Here is a 16454-nt window from a genome sequence, read left to right as displayed (position 1 = left end):
AAAGGCTATTGTGAAAAACTATGGTGTGACAACAAGCTACAAAGCTTCTCCTCACAACTCACAGCTCTGCCTGCAACCAGCTGACCTGTTACATTCCAAATCATCTCTGAAAAACCAGGATGACTATTTGATCTACATTACAATATTGCCAGACAGGGAATAGCCCAAGGTATGGGAGAGCACAAAGAAAATACCAAACAAAAAACCAAGCCAGAGGGACACCAAGTCCTGAGCATCCTTTTCTGAACTACTGTCCTCTGGCTGCCTCTCCTTCCCTTCTACATTTTCTCACCTGCAGGTCTGATGCAAGGCACAGTTTATTCTCTTTGAAAGCACACCCTTCAGCACACTCCCTGTGGTGGATCAGACTGTCCTTTCAGAAATTCTCAGTTATAGGTCTTCACCTCTGAAAACCTATGCCAAGAACATTCAGATGGTAATGGATGGAAAAGGTCACCTGGAACATTACAGTTTAACTAAACTCTTTTACAAGAGTGTGCCCACAGTACAGTTAAACCAGCAAACCTCCTGCCTGACTTTATTTTGACACATTCAGAAGAGATGATTAAAAAAAAAAAAAGGCAGAGAATTTTAATCTCAATTATTTGCTCCCTAGACTCAGTGTTTTGGAATAACTAAAACAAAACCTTGATGACGTCCTTTAACTAGGGTCAAAACATGCATCTTGAAACACATTTGCTCTCCAGTTAATTAACTCAGTAAGTGATATTAAATTACTTGCTATCAGTGCTACCAGCTTCCAGAAGGTGGAGACAGAAGAGCCACGGAAGTGAAGCTGTGGGTTTTTCCCCCACAGTTGGTTTGCTGAGTAACATCAAGCAGACAAAATACTCTGCAACAAAACAGACATTGTGTACTTCTCTCTAACCAAAAGTCTCAAATTCGGTTCTGAAATACATTCATTAAAGATTTCTTCTATTAAGCTCACTTCAAAGGTGAGACAGTCAGTGCACAGCATGTTTAACTATGCTATTCTGATTCACATTCACGTAGAAATACTTATCTTAATAACAGGTCCCTTTCAGAAAATTGAGGCAAAACACCCCACTTACGCTAACCATCAATAGTGGGTTTATGCCAGCAGCTTGAGTGCTTGCTTCCGAAATACTTCTATTACAGAGATAATATCCATAATGAACAAAAATCAAAGTAAATAAGCCTCCAATGCTTCAGAAGTTAAACAACCAACCAGCTGGTTAGTCCTAGACTAGGAGATCCACATGCTCCTCTAATATTGGTCTGTAGAACAACCTCCAGCAACTTCTGCCTTCTTTACTGCCCCTCAGCTTGCTCCCCTAAAGAGACAGCAAGAGAAGTAGAATATTCATTTCTCTTCATCATGCTGCTAAAACAACTTTCTAAAGTGTTATACACACAGGTAGGAATTATGCCCAGAGTGATATCCTTTAACACACCAAATCCTTCACAGGAAAGTCCAAAAGTAAAAGTCACTGAAAGTTGGTACTCGGGAGACTGAGTGTCAGTCTGGTCAGACAATCCTAACAGCAGCTCTTAGAAGGAAGCTGCATTCTTCCACAGTGATGAGCATTTAACATGTAATTACATTTGTGTGAGAGAAACATTATCTACGACAAACATAAATTTTAAAGAAAAACTGTGGTCCAAACTATACATCAGATCCTTCATTGGAGTGTTTTAGTAGGAAAGTAAACTGAAGAGCCTAAGAAAGTGTTGCTAATACACAAAGACATAGTAGCTTAAGTATTAAAGTATCTGATCAGTCAATGCTATAACAGCTCCTGTGATACCTTTTCACTCTCCTCCCATCATCACACATAGCTTTTGCCTACAGCATACATCTGGGTACCTTACCTAAAAGCTCATTAAATCAATAGCAACCCTGGGCTAAAGCTGCAGAGTTGTTGGCTTAAGCTCAGCTGAAGAGCCCCCAGCTCTTGGCGAGCTCTAGGCAGGAGCGCTGGGACCCCTCGCCACACTGTGGGACTCCTCCAGGCTGCAGAGCCATCCGCACATGGGTTTCTGATGCTCTTTTCCAAAACCAGGAGAGAAGACATTGGTGTTAAGTACAAAAGAAATAAAGATGCTCTCAGCAGCTTGCTGATGAATGAGAGGTTCTGTCCATGGCTCTCCATCTAAATGGTACCTTCCAGGAATAACACTAAAGTAATGACATTTCTTAAAGATACAGCTTTCTGATCTCCCTAGCACGACCAGCACATAAATCAACAACACCAACCACCTAATTCTGGCTCAGTATCTAAAATGGCAACAACACCATAAGCGGAGCCGCTACTCTTTTCTAAAAAGCACAAGAAGTAGTTCATCTGTTACCAGTTACTGAGTGTTCAACCCCAAAGATGGGATCTCCATTCAGAGAGATACTACTGCTCAACTCTCATACCACTAAAGCTTCAGAATGACCAACTTGCTAAACAGATACTACAGTCAATAGGTTTAAAACTAGTCAGATTTAACCAATTCCTTGTATGTTTCAAGCTTTAACCTTTCATCTATAGTCAAGATAGGAGAGAAATACAAAGTTAGAATTTTACAGCTCTTTAGGAAAAATAAGAGAGCCTCAGTACCATTTGCTAAAGGTTCTCTGTGGGTCTGAAAGATCACAAGTAAGATTTCATTCTGATAAGTTTCTAAGCACAAAACATTTTTGTAAATTAAACTGCTGGGTTTTAGATTAAAAAAAAAAAAAATCGCTGCAGGAGACTGGCAAAGACACTTTAGAAGACTTTAATTTTGGAAAACATTTTTGTTATGCAAAAGAAAAAGCAGATGCTTTCAATCAGAATGGTTTATTTTAAACTGAGAAAAATACAGCCTCTCCACATGAGAGCACTATGTGTGCACGTCTTCTCTTTCTGGCTCTGCTGAGCCGAACACCAAATGGCTGCCAGTCTTTGCAGAACACCCAGATCTTTAGAGAAGTTACACATATAGTACTAGGACAGTGATAATGGTGATAGACTACATACAGCCTTCAATAATTAATTGGAAACTTATCTAAGTCTGCCACTCAGATCAGTGAGCATGCACCAAGATGCTCCTTCCAATGAGAAAGTCATGCACCTGAAATTTACAATACTTTCAAAAAACTTCTCAGAAGTCTTTAAAGCTTTTAATTGCTCTAAATCTAATTAGTAGGAGAGCTAATTAGACAGAGATGTTACAACATCACAGTTAATACAGCAAAGCCCTCCCTTGCCACTAATGAGCTTAGTACTTTCATAATGCTTAGCGTTCTCATGCTTCAGTCCCGAAACATGTGTTCTGTAGACTGCCAACAGATTCATTTTGTAAAAATAGCAGCATCTGCTGCTGAGTAGATCTTGAAGAGATACTGAATTAGAGGACAATATCTCCTTCATTTTGATTAACTCTTTACAGCATAGCCTATCGCTTGTAACAGAACTGGTTAAACACAGCTGCCCTGCAAACATTACACAATCGCCTCCATCTCCAAGGAAATGCAGCCCTAGGAGGCGAGCACATTCCCGAGGCAGAGCGGCTCAGTGCCTGGTTTGGTCTCATACAGCTGAAAACTTGGATTATCCAGCTCTCTGCTCCAGGATTAAACTTCAAGAACTCGCTGTTCTGCTTATCACAGACTCATAGTGCTGTGAAGAAATAAGAACATGGTATGATGATACTGGGTAGATATACTAATAGTTAACTTCAACCTACAAGTTTTCCACTCAAATGAAGCCATTTGCAGAACTGAAGGCTGTACTCCCACTATCAGCCTGCATAAAATTCAAAGTTTTAAGTATTCAATTTTCTTTTCAAAGTAGGCTGGGACAACTTTAATTGCTCCATCAACTTGTGATTTCAAGATTTTTACACTACTTCACAAATATCTTGAAAATTCCTTCCTAAATATACTGAAAAGTGAAAGAAGAATATCAGGAAAGTCAGTTGCATCGTCAGCATTACACCCTCACTAGTACTGCAAAATCAGTAGAAGAATACCCTTAAAAACATACCCAAAAAAGCACCCAAGAAACCCCAGCAATAACCATTAAAACATTTGTATTACTTGTGCACCTAACATGGCGCTAGCCATGTTAGAACAAAACAACTCCCCACTTTAGCTCCAAATTACCAAAACCAAACTCAACTGAGTAGCTAACCTTGGCTCTAATTCCATTACTAACACAAAGCAAATCACTTGAAATAAAAAAGCTGTAGATTTTAACCTTAAGTCAGACCCATAACCTGATGAGATATTCATGCTGTTGTCCAGACACATAGCACTAAACATCTTTTTTTTTATGCGCTATAGTATTATAAAGCTATTTTAATGTAGTAAGGCCTGCATACACTAGGTCAAGATAAGCATCTGAAAGAAGCAAAAGTTATCAGAGTAAGAACTTCAGCAATTGTGGTCAACTGTCTGAAGAGATGATCTGAATGAAGTTAATCTAAGTCTGGAAAACACTTCAAGAATCTTTTATTAAATGGTGCGTTATTAAAGAAAGATGCACACATTTCAGTCTCAGAAGCTGACTGAATAGGTTACCAGTTGTTTGATTCAGATTGTGGTAAGCACTAAACCTCTTTATTTTACAAAAGCATCCTCTTGGCTACAAAAGCAACATATGCATCAGCTGGAAGGAGGGAAGGTATGAAGCATTATCTCTGGGAAATACACCCAGTGGTCTGGTCACTGTCATTGCTAGGACACAAGAAAAAAATTAGTTATTCAGTAAATAATGTACTTTTTGGATGAGGTTTTATTTTATCCATGTAAGGCACAGGCACATAAATCCCGTCAATTTTTCCTCCTCTCAGCCTTATCCTAAACCCTGATCAGCTGAAAAACTACTGAAGAAACAGGTAGACAGAAAATAGAACATTTTTAGAAGGGCAAGAAGTTTAAGAAATAAAAACTACTACGCAGCAAATGAGCCACTGTCATTTTCCCCTCAGAAAGCACGAAGAGATCACATTAGGCGTGGTCCCAGTCACAAGTAAATTCACCTTATTTTTCTAAGTAGCACTAGTGTATGTTCCCAACAACTCTCAAAACTTCTTCCCCTGCTAAGACTCAGGGCAGAGATCTGTCTGCCTCCTCCCAGGCACTATCATTACAGCACATCCTTCCGTCCGCAGTTCAGGAGCGCGCTGCCAGGGAAAGCACAGTACAGGTACGAAAGGATCAGTCGAGCACTGGGATAGCGCTGCAGTACTGCCAGGCACCAGCGAGCAGCAGCTGTTCCAGGCTGCTGCTCTCGCACAGCCCAGCTCTCAGCTGACGCTCACCCAAGCAGCATTTTGTCTGGCTGCTGTCACTGCATTCGTGAAATTCTGCTCGGGGTCAGAGCAGGAAATCGGCAGAGGGCAGAGACAAAGCTTAGCCTCCCTCTGACTCAGCTCCGCAGTCAAATTCAGAAGCCCTCAAACCAGGACGGGCAGTTTGAAACAAGCCAGAGGCATGCAATGGTCCCACTTAATTTTAAAGCCATTTTCCAAACGGAAGGAAAAGCCCTCTGGCAGACGCACAATCTGTGCTCACCTTCACCAGTCTGCAGCTCTGCTTCTCCTTTTTATCAGCACACTGGAAATGGGATGAACATGACCTATTTCTATGCAGCACATCATCTCCATAGCAACGGGCTTGTGTTTAAGTTGAAACAGCTGTAACCGAGTCACTGAGACACTGCAATGTAAATAGTGTGGAACTGAATGCTGCTTCAGGGCTCAAGACAAAGACTAGATCTCCCCCAGCCAGTTATCAAGGTTGTCGTAGTAGCTGCATAAGGGAGCCATAATCTACATATGCAGCTATAATTCATATTTGTACTTGGAAATATGCTGCAGAGAAGAATAAACCTTCTATAATTATGTACATAAACTGAACTGAAACACGATTGTAAAAGTCTCCACCAAATCAATAATTTAGCCCACTGAAACAGCTTAGAAGTAGAAAGTTGAGTATTTTTTTCCAGAAGAAAATACTTGATGTTGCCAGCTTCTGCAATTCTACAGCAAGTCTCATGCTCTTTATTACATCATTTAAAAGTTACAGCTCCCCAAAAGCTCTATTTAAAGAAGAATCTGTTTTCATTCTTGATTTCTAAGGTTTCTAGTCTCCCTCTTTAGCTCAGAAATGAAAGCAAGAAGGGTTTTGTTTAATCTTGAATACTGATATTGTTTGCCTTCAGTTAGGTCCTAATATTTTAAAGTAGTTTGAAATTGCAGTACTGCACAAATACAGCAGCTTTATAGAATAAGAATACATATATTTTAAGTCATCAGTTCAAGAAAACACTTCAGAGTTAATTGGAAACTAGCACTTTACAAAAGGGACCTTTTCTTTTGCATAAGGAAAGGTCATTGAATCTCATGAAAACAGTGTAATACTTCACAGTTGTGTCAATCCTCCAAGAAAAATAACCAAAAATATTTGATGCTAAAATCCAGTAAGATTCATTAAGTGCAAGTTTTGGAATGCAAAGAAGCTTCTTTTGAGGAACTGATATTCCTGGTGAGTTCCACCTCTGGAACTCTATTTTTCAGCCAACATCTGCACTCAAGTTAGTCATTTTTTCCAATAACCAAATGAATATGAGCTTTAAGAAAAAGAGGTGTACACAGATATATCTGCAGCTGAGGCACAAGAAATGCCCTGCTTTAAAGTTGCAGTTCATGCTGATAAATATGGACTAACATTACTGGTAACTCCCAGTGAGAAATGCTTCCTGCACTTTGCTCTTTGTCCCAACAGTGCGAGTACATAATGAGAAGACAGATTAACAGTTCAACAGCTCCATCTTCCCCACTAATTATATGGGATATCTGAAGAGTTGGGGTTTGCAAGAAAGGCCTCTGAACAAGCAAAAGCCAAGTGTGGTAGAGCTGAAATTTACCCTAAAAGTAGCAGTATTTGTCAACTTCCACTTATGCATCTTATGTTGATATTTTAACAATATCACACAAACTATACAGTAACCTACCTGCTCTCCTCCCAAGTCACAAATAGGCACGTTATTATTCCATCCTGTCAGAAGGTACATTCTACACAGTAACCACTGCAAACACTAGCACGGCTACCTGCAAACATGGCTCATTTCATTACTAACTTGAAATACTCATTTGAAATGCAAAATGTTTTAATTGTTTTTAGAATGGGACTACACCCTTTAACTCAAAGTCTAGAGGCACTGCTATCTAAAAGTAAATTGCACAGCTCAAGGCCACTGCAGAGGCTTCCATACAAAACAGAAAAAAAACAGCATCCAGTAGTTCTAGATTGACCAGAACTCCCTAATAGTATTTGCGCAAGTCTGCCAATGAACCAACTTCATTGCATTCTCAGACCAAAAATTCAATACCTTCTAAAGACTAATGAAGTATTCAGATTTGTATGCTTTCAGTCTCTTCATTGCAGAGTTTATCTGGCCTTGAAGCAGAAATTAATTTTGCTATCTTTCACAAGCCAAGAAAAAAAATGTTCCCACTACTCTCCAGTGAGCAAATCTGACTGTACTCGTGTCTCGCTAAGTGCTATCCTGTTTACCTTTTTCATGGTAGCTGCACAGCAAGTGAAACTCTTGCAGTTATTTGCAAGAGCTCTCAAATCCCCTCATTGGCAAGTACGCCTCAGTACCTTCTCATTTCACAGATGCAATCCCCATGCTTTTTGCTCTGGGATACATTAAAATGCCATATAAGTGGCATTTTACAATGCCATGGATTAATAACACCGAGCATGCATTTTCTCCTTTACTTCATCCTCAACTCAGTCAGGGAGATAGAAGAGCAGGAAAACAGTTTCATAATAAAATAAGAATAGCAAAATCTCTAAATTCAGAGCTTTTTCCATTTCCTTAAATTCCCTCAAAAGAGAAGAGGAAAAAAAAGGCAGTATATCGCTGAGTGCTTTATCTATGACATCTAAACCAAAGGCCAAGTATCCAAGACAAGCCATAACTTAATAGCTGTAACAGACGCAGGAATTAGTAGCTGGTTTTAATCTGCAAGGCTGAGAACTGATTTTAATAGGCGAAGCTATGAAAACTTGTTAAGCTCACACACCACCTTTTGATTTCAAAGGACCTTCTACCCTCACCTTAGAAAATCCCTTTCTATTTGAAAAGTCCTTGCCAATTCTATCATTAATACCCTCATCTGTTATAGTGCTAAATTTTCACTCTCTGCCATGCTACCATTGCGAACTTAGAGGCCAAAACTTAAACTTGAGTTCCCATGTAGAACATTTCAATTACTGGCTGCTACACCCCTTTTTAGTGCTTCCCTTCCAGAGCAGGGTTAGGTCCCACCTACATTCCTGAAGCAGAGGCTATCTAGGAGACCACCTCACCTCCAGGAAACACACACCCAAAGCTCCAACAATTATTCTGTGTGCTAAGTTGGTTTGCTCCTGCATTTGCTTTTGCCAGCCCCACCTCTGTTCTGATTTGGCTGTCTGCTTCCTCTCAGGTCCCATAATAAATTTGTCCAGTTTAAGAACTGGAGATGCCAAAGCAGCCAAATAGAGCAAACCCCAAAGGTACTCCCCAAAAGACACAAAGCACCTCATTACGTATAAGTACTGTTACACATCATTTGGTTCAGTATCTTCCCTGCCACCTTTCCCCATTTTTTTCACAGCATATAAAATACTCCTTCCAAAATACACACGCCTGTTGCTGTTCCCTTATATTCACATCTGCATATAGCACTCTTGTGTCTCAACTGGAGAAAAGCCTTACCAAAACACGCCTGAGCCACCAAGGCAAAGTAATAATCCAGTCTTCTCTCCCATCTGTTTGGTGGAGGGATTTTCAGTGTCAGTATCACACTGCTTTTCACAGTCATAGTTAAAATTTGAGAAGTACATACCATGAGCTAAAATATTAGTTGACTAAGGTATACTTTGAGAAAAAAGCCATAATCTTCTCTATTGCTGATCATTACAATCTGCTGATACAAGCCAACCTCAGCCAATTTACATTTTTTCTGATTACATTTGAATGGTTACACTGCAGTAGCCAAGTTTTAATATATGCTCGCTTAAAAAAAAAAAAAGTAATTGAATACTATTAGATTCTTTTCACATTTTTCCACAGCAAACACTAGTAGATTTTAAACATTTTGGGCATTGTAACAAGAAGCTAGCTTTTATTTTCTGTTGTTTAATCTAAGCTTGCAGATCCCTAGGAAGACTTTGCTTTTGCAGAACTCTTAAGAGTCCCTACCCCATAGTTGGGATGCTTCTGCCTTTTAGCAATAAGTTTCTTGCAAGTTGTCTATAGAAATGTGTTTCTTGAAAGCACAATCTATAGAAAATTGATAATGCATTTTATTAGTTAGGTCCAACACCACTTGTTCTAGCCTGCAAACTGCACTGTCACAAAAACCAAAGACCCTCAAAACAACTAAGGTCTGCACAGTACTCTCAACATGTATAACCTCTCACAGAAAATGTATACTAGAACAACAAAACGACACAGTTTTGAGAAGCAGAAATATATACAGATAAAATTCTATGCTATATCTTCAGACATGAGAGTTCTATTTCCAGCTCTCCCTGTGAGCTGCCTTCTGACATCTCCTTGCAGGCAGAAGGTCCTTGCTAAAAAGTCTGATTTCATGATTTGTAGCTGGTGAGGGGGCAGGAAGAAAGGAGGAAAACAACCAGCTTGTAGTTTCATTTTCACCTCCTCACAATATTATGTTTTAGAACATAAGTTTGTCCACAGCATCAGCATAAAGTTAAGAAGTGCCAAACTACAAGGCAGACAGTCACTATTCTCCAGATCACTTTACCAAAATAATTAGTACAATCTTTTTTGCCTATACTGACAATGCTCTGCATGCCAGTAATTAGCAAAATGACCTAATAATAAATTATTATAAACACGGCAAAAGGACAGGGTCCTTAAGTTTACTTTTAGCAAATACAGAAAACCTTCATAAAGAAGCAGCCAAAAAGACCAGTTGAGGCTCCATTCCAGCTCTCTGGTATAATACTTGTTCTGTTAGCATTACAGCCAACACTTGAAAATTTAGCTGACACACCCAGGAAACTGGCTCCCAACACTCTGTATGGTTTTATACAAATAGCCAAGAGCTTACACCAGCATTCTCAGAGTTTGTTTTGTTTGTTTTAAAACAGAGCGCCTGATTTAGGGATTTCTGCATCACAGAACTAGGGCAGAAAAAAGAATTTCTCTAATACCAATGGCTGAATTTTCTGTTGTGAAGATAGAATAAATGCAGATGGGCTCATCCTATGTTCAGTATCAGTGATGCTAGTATTTGGCAAGTCCAATTTAGTTGCCTTATATCTTACAATACACATAGGCTAGTCCTGAATTCAAAGATAAACTATTCTTGTAATCTTCGTTCCCGTGCAGCAGGAAACAACACCTCACATTTTTGCCATTCACAACACATAATGACCTAGAAGGTTTGGAGAAGCCACACACATCACTCCATGGAGCCACTACTGACATCTGAATTTCTGAAACACCACTGTGTTAACACATAATGCAAATAAAAAGCCTTATATCTGCACCACTTACTACAGTCCTAAATATCTCTCATTTACGAGGCAAAAAAGAGACAAAAAGGAGTTGATACTAACTTTTGCCAATCAGGAGCAGATTTTCTGATTTTGTTTGGTTGGTTGGTTGGGGGTGTGTGTATTTTTTTTACCTGTGTTGTTGTTGTTGGGTATTTAAAAAAAACCCACCCCCAAACACACCAAAAAACATAATAGACCACAAATCCTCCACACTTGAAGAAGTCTGTTATTCTAGGCAAAACACTCCTCCAGAAACCCCATTTTTGTACATGGCTTTGGGAACATCCCACAATTTAGATATTACTATCACAACTGCTAACACACCTATCCCAGTGACTGCTAAGTAAGTTTTACCCTGCTGTGTTACTCACTGCCTGGTGGATTTCAGCCTTCACTTCTTCACTCAGCATTCCCTCAAACACAAAGGAATCACCAAATTTTTCTGCCTGTAGAAATAAAAAAAGAGCAAACCACATTATCAAAGTAATGTTATCTTTCAAATGCCACTCATATTTACAGTTTTATCTTATCAGGGATAAGGAAATTCTAACAGTAATTTAGAGTTCTCTTTCAAGGAAGCTATTTTGGAATGGATGAGAACATATCTTATCTCTGGATGTCATTGTTCTTCAACAGCCACTGGGCAGATGGCAGCTCACAGAGCTTCTGCAAATGTTTTTACTTCTATAATTAAAAATGCAGTTCCAATTGTCCCAAACTGCTTTAAAATGCTACAGTCAATAATCTAACATTTAGGGCATATTTAATTTTTCTTATTCTTTTCTTTGGGAATCACAAGAAGAGACTTAAGCCTTGTCACTTACGGCCTCATCATCACAAGCACCATGTTTTAAAGTGCTGTTAGAGTAGAAGAGTTAAAAGTAACCTAATCATTATATCTAGCATTGTATAAAGCAAAAAGAAACAGAAAATGCAAATCATTTCAATGAATCACAGTACATGATATTAATATAGGGGTTTTTTTTCCTTGGTAGACTAAGTGAATTAACACTCAAGGGAAGTCAAAATGTCCTATCAGAATTCAACACGTGCCCTTCTCAATTTCTTCATTTCATTACAGGCATTCAAAGGCTAAGAATAATCACCATTGAGCTCCTTCTGCATGCTCAGAACTTTCCAAGCAGCACAGTTTGCAAGAAAGATCCCACTCACCACCCAAATTGCAAGAAATTTTAGCATATGACCATGATCTTTATACATTGAGTTTCAGAAACTGAGAAGAAAAAAAGAGAAGAAAAAAAATACTTATTTTATCTCACTTGCCCAATCTGAAAGACCCACACAGTGGCAAACAAGTTCATCACCTAAATGACCCCAGATTTCAGTCTGACAGCCACCACCAAGGGCTCTTTTTTTTCAAGTTTGTTAAAAAATAAAATACTTTTGGTTCAACAAGATAGCTGTACATCTCGAGATTTTTTTCTATTCAGCTTTTCTATTTACTTTCAGGTTTCAACTGCCAATGAAGTTCAGTCTAGTCCATAAGAAAAGAAAACCAATAAGTAGGCTGGCTCTGTTTACCCACAGTAAGCAATGTGGACATTATTTAAATACACAAAAACCAACTCAGCCACATGCCAAAAAAACAAAACAAAACAAACAACCCTGCAAAATCACTGCTGTTTACTCTGAGTTTATTTTTCCACATCCAGCATAAAAGGGGGCCCTGTGTGAGGGGGGAAGGGAAAAGGGGTAAGCAGAGCAGCCAGCTGTCTGAACCAGACTCCATCTGATGCAATGCTCCAGTCAAACACCACTGCACATGTGCTCATTCTAGAAGCCAGTCTGCAGCAAGTAAGTCCTGTTCAAACTCAATATTGTTAGGCACATTTGTTTCATAATTACCAAGAACTTCAAAATAGAAACAGTGCCGTAGCTAAAAGAAGCCCTTCATCCAACCAGAAGGATCCTGTCTTCCAAATGTGAACCAGTTTATCAAATGAATTCAGCAAAGTGCCTCATTTGAGACCTGATCATTACCAAAGCTTTTATTTGCTTAAAAGGCCTGTCACGGTTTTCTAAAAGTTGCGTAGGAACAGTCAACTGTCAGGAAAGATCAGAGCCTTATGCACAGGTAGCTTCCTTCTTGGAAGAACCTTAGCATAATCTTTCTTAGGCCATTGTTCCCAGTAACATGCACAAAGCTATTATTATACTTGCTATTAAATCTTCTTTAGACAGCAGGTCTTTCTATTGCTCAGCTCATTAGATGCAGCTGCACTGAACTAGCCTGCAGAGTCCTCAGCTATCACATTTTTTTAAATCCCTTCTCCCCTGTTTCCCTGAAATAAGGGAAATCTAACAACATAGTTATGCTGGTAAAAAAGATGCTCTAGGACCCAAAGGTGAAAACAACAATGACAACAAAAATCAACAACAACAAACACCTGCACAGACATCTTCAGCCATCTCTCAGCTTCACCCAGGCTGCCTCAGTCATACTGCAGGGAAGACATTAATTCCAATATCAAGGCACCCACTAAATGTAATAGTATTCAAATGCCCTTTCACACCCCAGGCAGCAAGGCAAGACAATTTCATCTCTCCACTACTTGCACCAGAAATATCCTAGTATACAAATCCCAACAAGCATTGTGATGTCCTTCCAAAAACAAGACCAAGGAAAAAGAAAAAAAAAAAAAAAAACTTACATTTTTAACAGGGATTTTGCCAATACAAAGAAAGATGACAGGAGACTGTTTACCCTTCTGCCTTACCTCAGTAACATACCCAGTAGAATTCACAAATCTCTCAAAGTCCTCATTGCTGACCTCATAACGATCCATGTAGAAACTGTTAACATGGACTTTTCTACCAGGCCACTCTCCATCTTGCTGTATTGCAGGCTCATCAGTGCCCATTGTGAACACTCCTCCTGGAATAACAACCATCTGCAGAGAAAAAAAACACCCAAAAGATTATGAAAATGAAAGACTAAAAAGTCTTTTATTGCCTTACTCCTCCTCCACCTCATCTTTGGAGGTGCTTTTCCTCTGAGCAGCATTTCACTGACAAAAACAGCACAACAAAACAGCAATGGTGGCATCTCGATCATCACCTGCTTGGAAAAATTAGCAAGTAGAGCTTGAATTGAAAATAAAACCCCCATTTGTAGCTCTTTCTAAATGAAGTCTGGGTAATTCAGAACTTTTACTGAGAGTAATGCTTGTGCTCTAACAAGTAAAAACCTGTTCTCCTTCTGTACCTAAGAGCCAAGAAACAATCCAGAGCCCTTTCTACTCATTTTTAGATGAGGAATTTCAGCATTTCACTCTATTCCTAGGAAGGCTTGATGCATCAATGGAGAATCTGGAGATTAGGAAACTGTAAGTGTTGTTTTGTGGATAAGCCTGCACTTGTTTACATACTAAGTACACATGGGTTTTTATTTAATAACAGGCACGTGCAGCACTGTATTACCAACCACACTGCTCACTGACAGGTAGACACAGCACCTGCACCTCTGTGTGCCAGAGATAAGATAAACTGTCAGGTTGGTTATATTCCACTCCTCTGCAAGACCAGCCTTGGGCAACAGTCTCAGGCTTCAGAAGTAAAGGATGAATGACAGAATAACACTTTAGCTATTTCAATACGATTTTTTCACTTTAAGGCCTCAGCCAGTTTCCAGAGAAACAAACCACATTTTCCTCAGCTTTAGTGGGCTCTTTCCAAGAAGACAAAGGTTCCAGAGGTTTTGTTATGCCTCTTCAGATGTTTCCTGAGAGCCCTCTAAAGACTACAGAACAAGCAACACACCCCTCATCCAAAAACAAGAGCACCTGTGTTCCTGACTCAGAAGCCTGTGCTGGAATGCAGAATGACAGCTCCAGCTATGTAGAACATGACCTGTCCATTGGGAAGATTTTAAGGGCTAACACTATCCAAGAGTTAGCCTGCCAAAAAGTTACCCAACTCGTCGACAAGTGAAAGAATCGGGGAAGAAAAGTCCCACTCCCTCTCTTTTCAGCATTCCTAAGCTACCTTCACCCCTTAACTCACACTGAATTCAGCTACCTCATTCCTCCTCCGGCAATGTCCAGAGGCTGGGAGTGGGTGAGCCCCCAAAAAAGCCAGTACTGACAGGCATCCACTGTGGAAAATAATCTGGCATATCTCATTGCACCAGGACATACCCTGGCAGAGATCCGTGATCACATGCTACTCTTACAAGGAATTCAAGCGAGTGGACCAGTAACAGAACCTAAAATGAGCAAAGTCAGTTCTAAGAGACAGCAGCATTTTTTGCAAGATCCTGATGCTTGGTATGCAGGAAATTCAACTCTAATAACAGAAATATTCACTAAGAAAGGAGTTTACAAGGTAGAAGAATTCTAACACTACTCCAAAAGTATAGTTTAAGTTCTGACAGAAAAAGAAGCCTGGGTTTTAGATGTATAAGAGTTCAAACAAAATTCCATATACATGTTGCGGAACAAGACAGTACACAACATATTAAAAGAAGCCAAACTGCAGAAACAGGGTTTTAAAAAATGTGAACTAATGTAACATTATTTAAATGAAGAGGTGGATTCACAGAACCAAACATGAACTTTGGACTTTAGACATGCAGCCAGTTTGCAGCATGGCCTAGATTATAGAACCTCGTTTCTTCTACAGTTGGAATTTTGGTTTGGTTTTTTTTTTTCTTACTTTACAAGATTCTCTTAATAAAGTTAGGTGCATTAACCAAAACAGTTTATATGGATGCCCACAATGACTCATGAACCAGAAAGTCAAAAAGAATCATTAGTTACTTTCCAGTTTCTGCAGTTTACTGTTACTTATGTTTATATCAACCATCCAGCCCCTCTCCCTGTTGTTAAGAGAATCTAGAGTATTTGACATAACCTTACATACCCAATTCCATTGTCACTTCTCCACTATAGAGCTCTTGTTTGGCTTCACTCTCTCCCAGTGACACTTAAAATTCACACAACTTGCAAAAGGCACGTAAGAAGCGCTACAAATATATATATATTTTTTCCTTTGAACTAACCACATTTGAAGCTAACTGCATCCTCATATCTTTCTCTCCACTAAAAAAAATTTCTAAGCACTTATAGATAGTCTTTAACTGAATCCATAAAAGGGCTTCAGGATAAATTTGCTTACATTTTTTAGGACTCAGGGAATGACAACGTGGTACAAAGTTGCACCACTTCCTTCCTCTCTGCCAAGCTGCCCGGGTGACACCGGGGCTCTCTGAGGCCAAGCGAGGCGGGACCGGCCAAAGCACCCCCGCCCAAGCCGCGGCTCTCAGGAGCTCGGCCCACGATGACTGCGAAGCGGCTTTAATTGGGGTTTTTAGACAGACGCCGGCTCCGTCCTGCTGGCCCCGGGCTCCCTCTCGCTCCCCGCCTCAGGGCGCGGCGACACCCGCCTCGCGGGGCAGCACGCGCGCGTCCCGTCGCTCACCGGCCCGCGCCCAGCGCTCCGGTCACCGCCCGCCGCCGAGTACCGCCGAGCGGCCGCCTCCCGTCCGGCGCCGCCGGCGCCACCGCTGCCACGCCGGTTAGCGCTGCACCCGCAGTCTCCGCCGAGAGCTGCCTCCTCAGCTGCCCCGGCGGCCACTGCCAGCCCCAGAAGAAGGCAGCAGGACAGCCACACAGAGGCTGCTGCGGGCGCAGCCATATTGGCGGAGGCACCACGTGCCGCCCGCGGTCAGGTGACGAGCTGCTCCTTAAAGGGGCAGCGCCGCCGCCCGGCGGGTATTTGGGCTGGTGCTGTGTGGCCGGCTAGTTCTCTTGGCACTGCTCTCACCACGGGAAGGCTGTTCGCGCACCTCTGGGGAAGCCGGGGTGTTGCCGCCTGGTCGGGTCCCCCGGGACCCGCCGGCAGGTGCCCCGGGAGGTTCGGCCAGAGCGGCGGTGCGTGGCCGGGCGGG

General features: G+C 40.8%; 1 protein-coding gene across 2 annotated transcripts in view; it reads right to left on the bottom strand.

Moving 5' to 3' along the window:
- Positions 1-16213, bottom strand: part of SUMF1 (sulfatase modifying factor 1) — a 32793-nt gene extending 16580 nt beyond the window's left edge. For both annotated transcript variants that reach the window (XM_082059994.1, XM_082059995.1), the window contains exons 1-3: positions 15986-16213; positions 13285-13458; positions 10918-10992 (exon numbers count right to left, since the gene is read on the bottom strand). In XM_082059994.1, the coding sequence (XP_081916120.1) occupies positions 10918-10992; positions 13285-13458; positions 15986-16201 (465 nt within the window). In that variant the 5' untranslated portion in view covers positions 16202-16213. The remainder of the gene's footprint in view (positions 1-10917; positions 10993-13284; positions 13459-15985) is intronic.
- Positions 16214-16454: the final 241 nt, after the last annotated feature.

This window comes from Streptopelia decaocto, assembly GCF_964273445.1.
Source record: "Streptopelia decaocto genome assembly, chromosome: 8".
Classification (NCBI taxonomy): Eukaryota; Metazoa; Chordata; class Aves; order Columbiformes; family Columbidae; genus Streptopelia; species Streptopelia decaocto.
The sequence above is the reverse complement of the archived record's forward strand: the minus strand, read 5'-3'. Positions and strand labels throughout refer to the sequence as shown.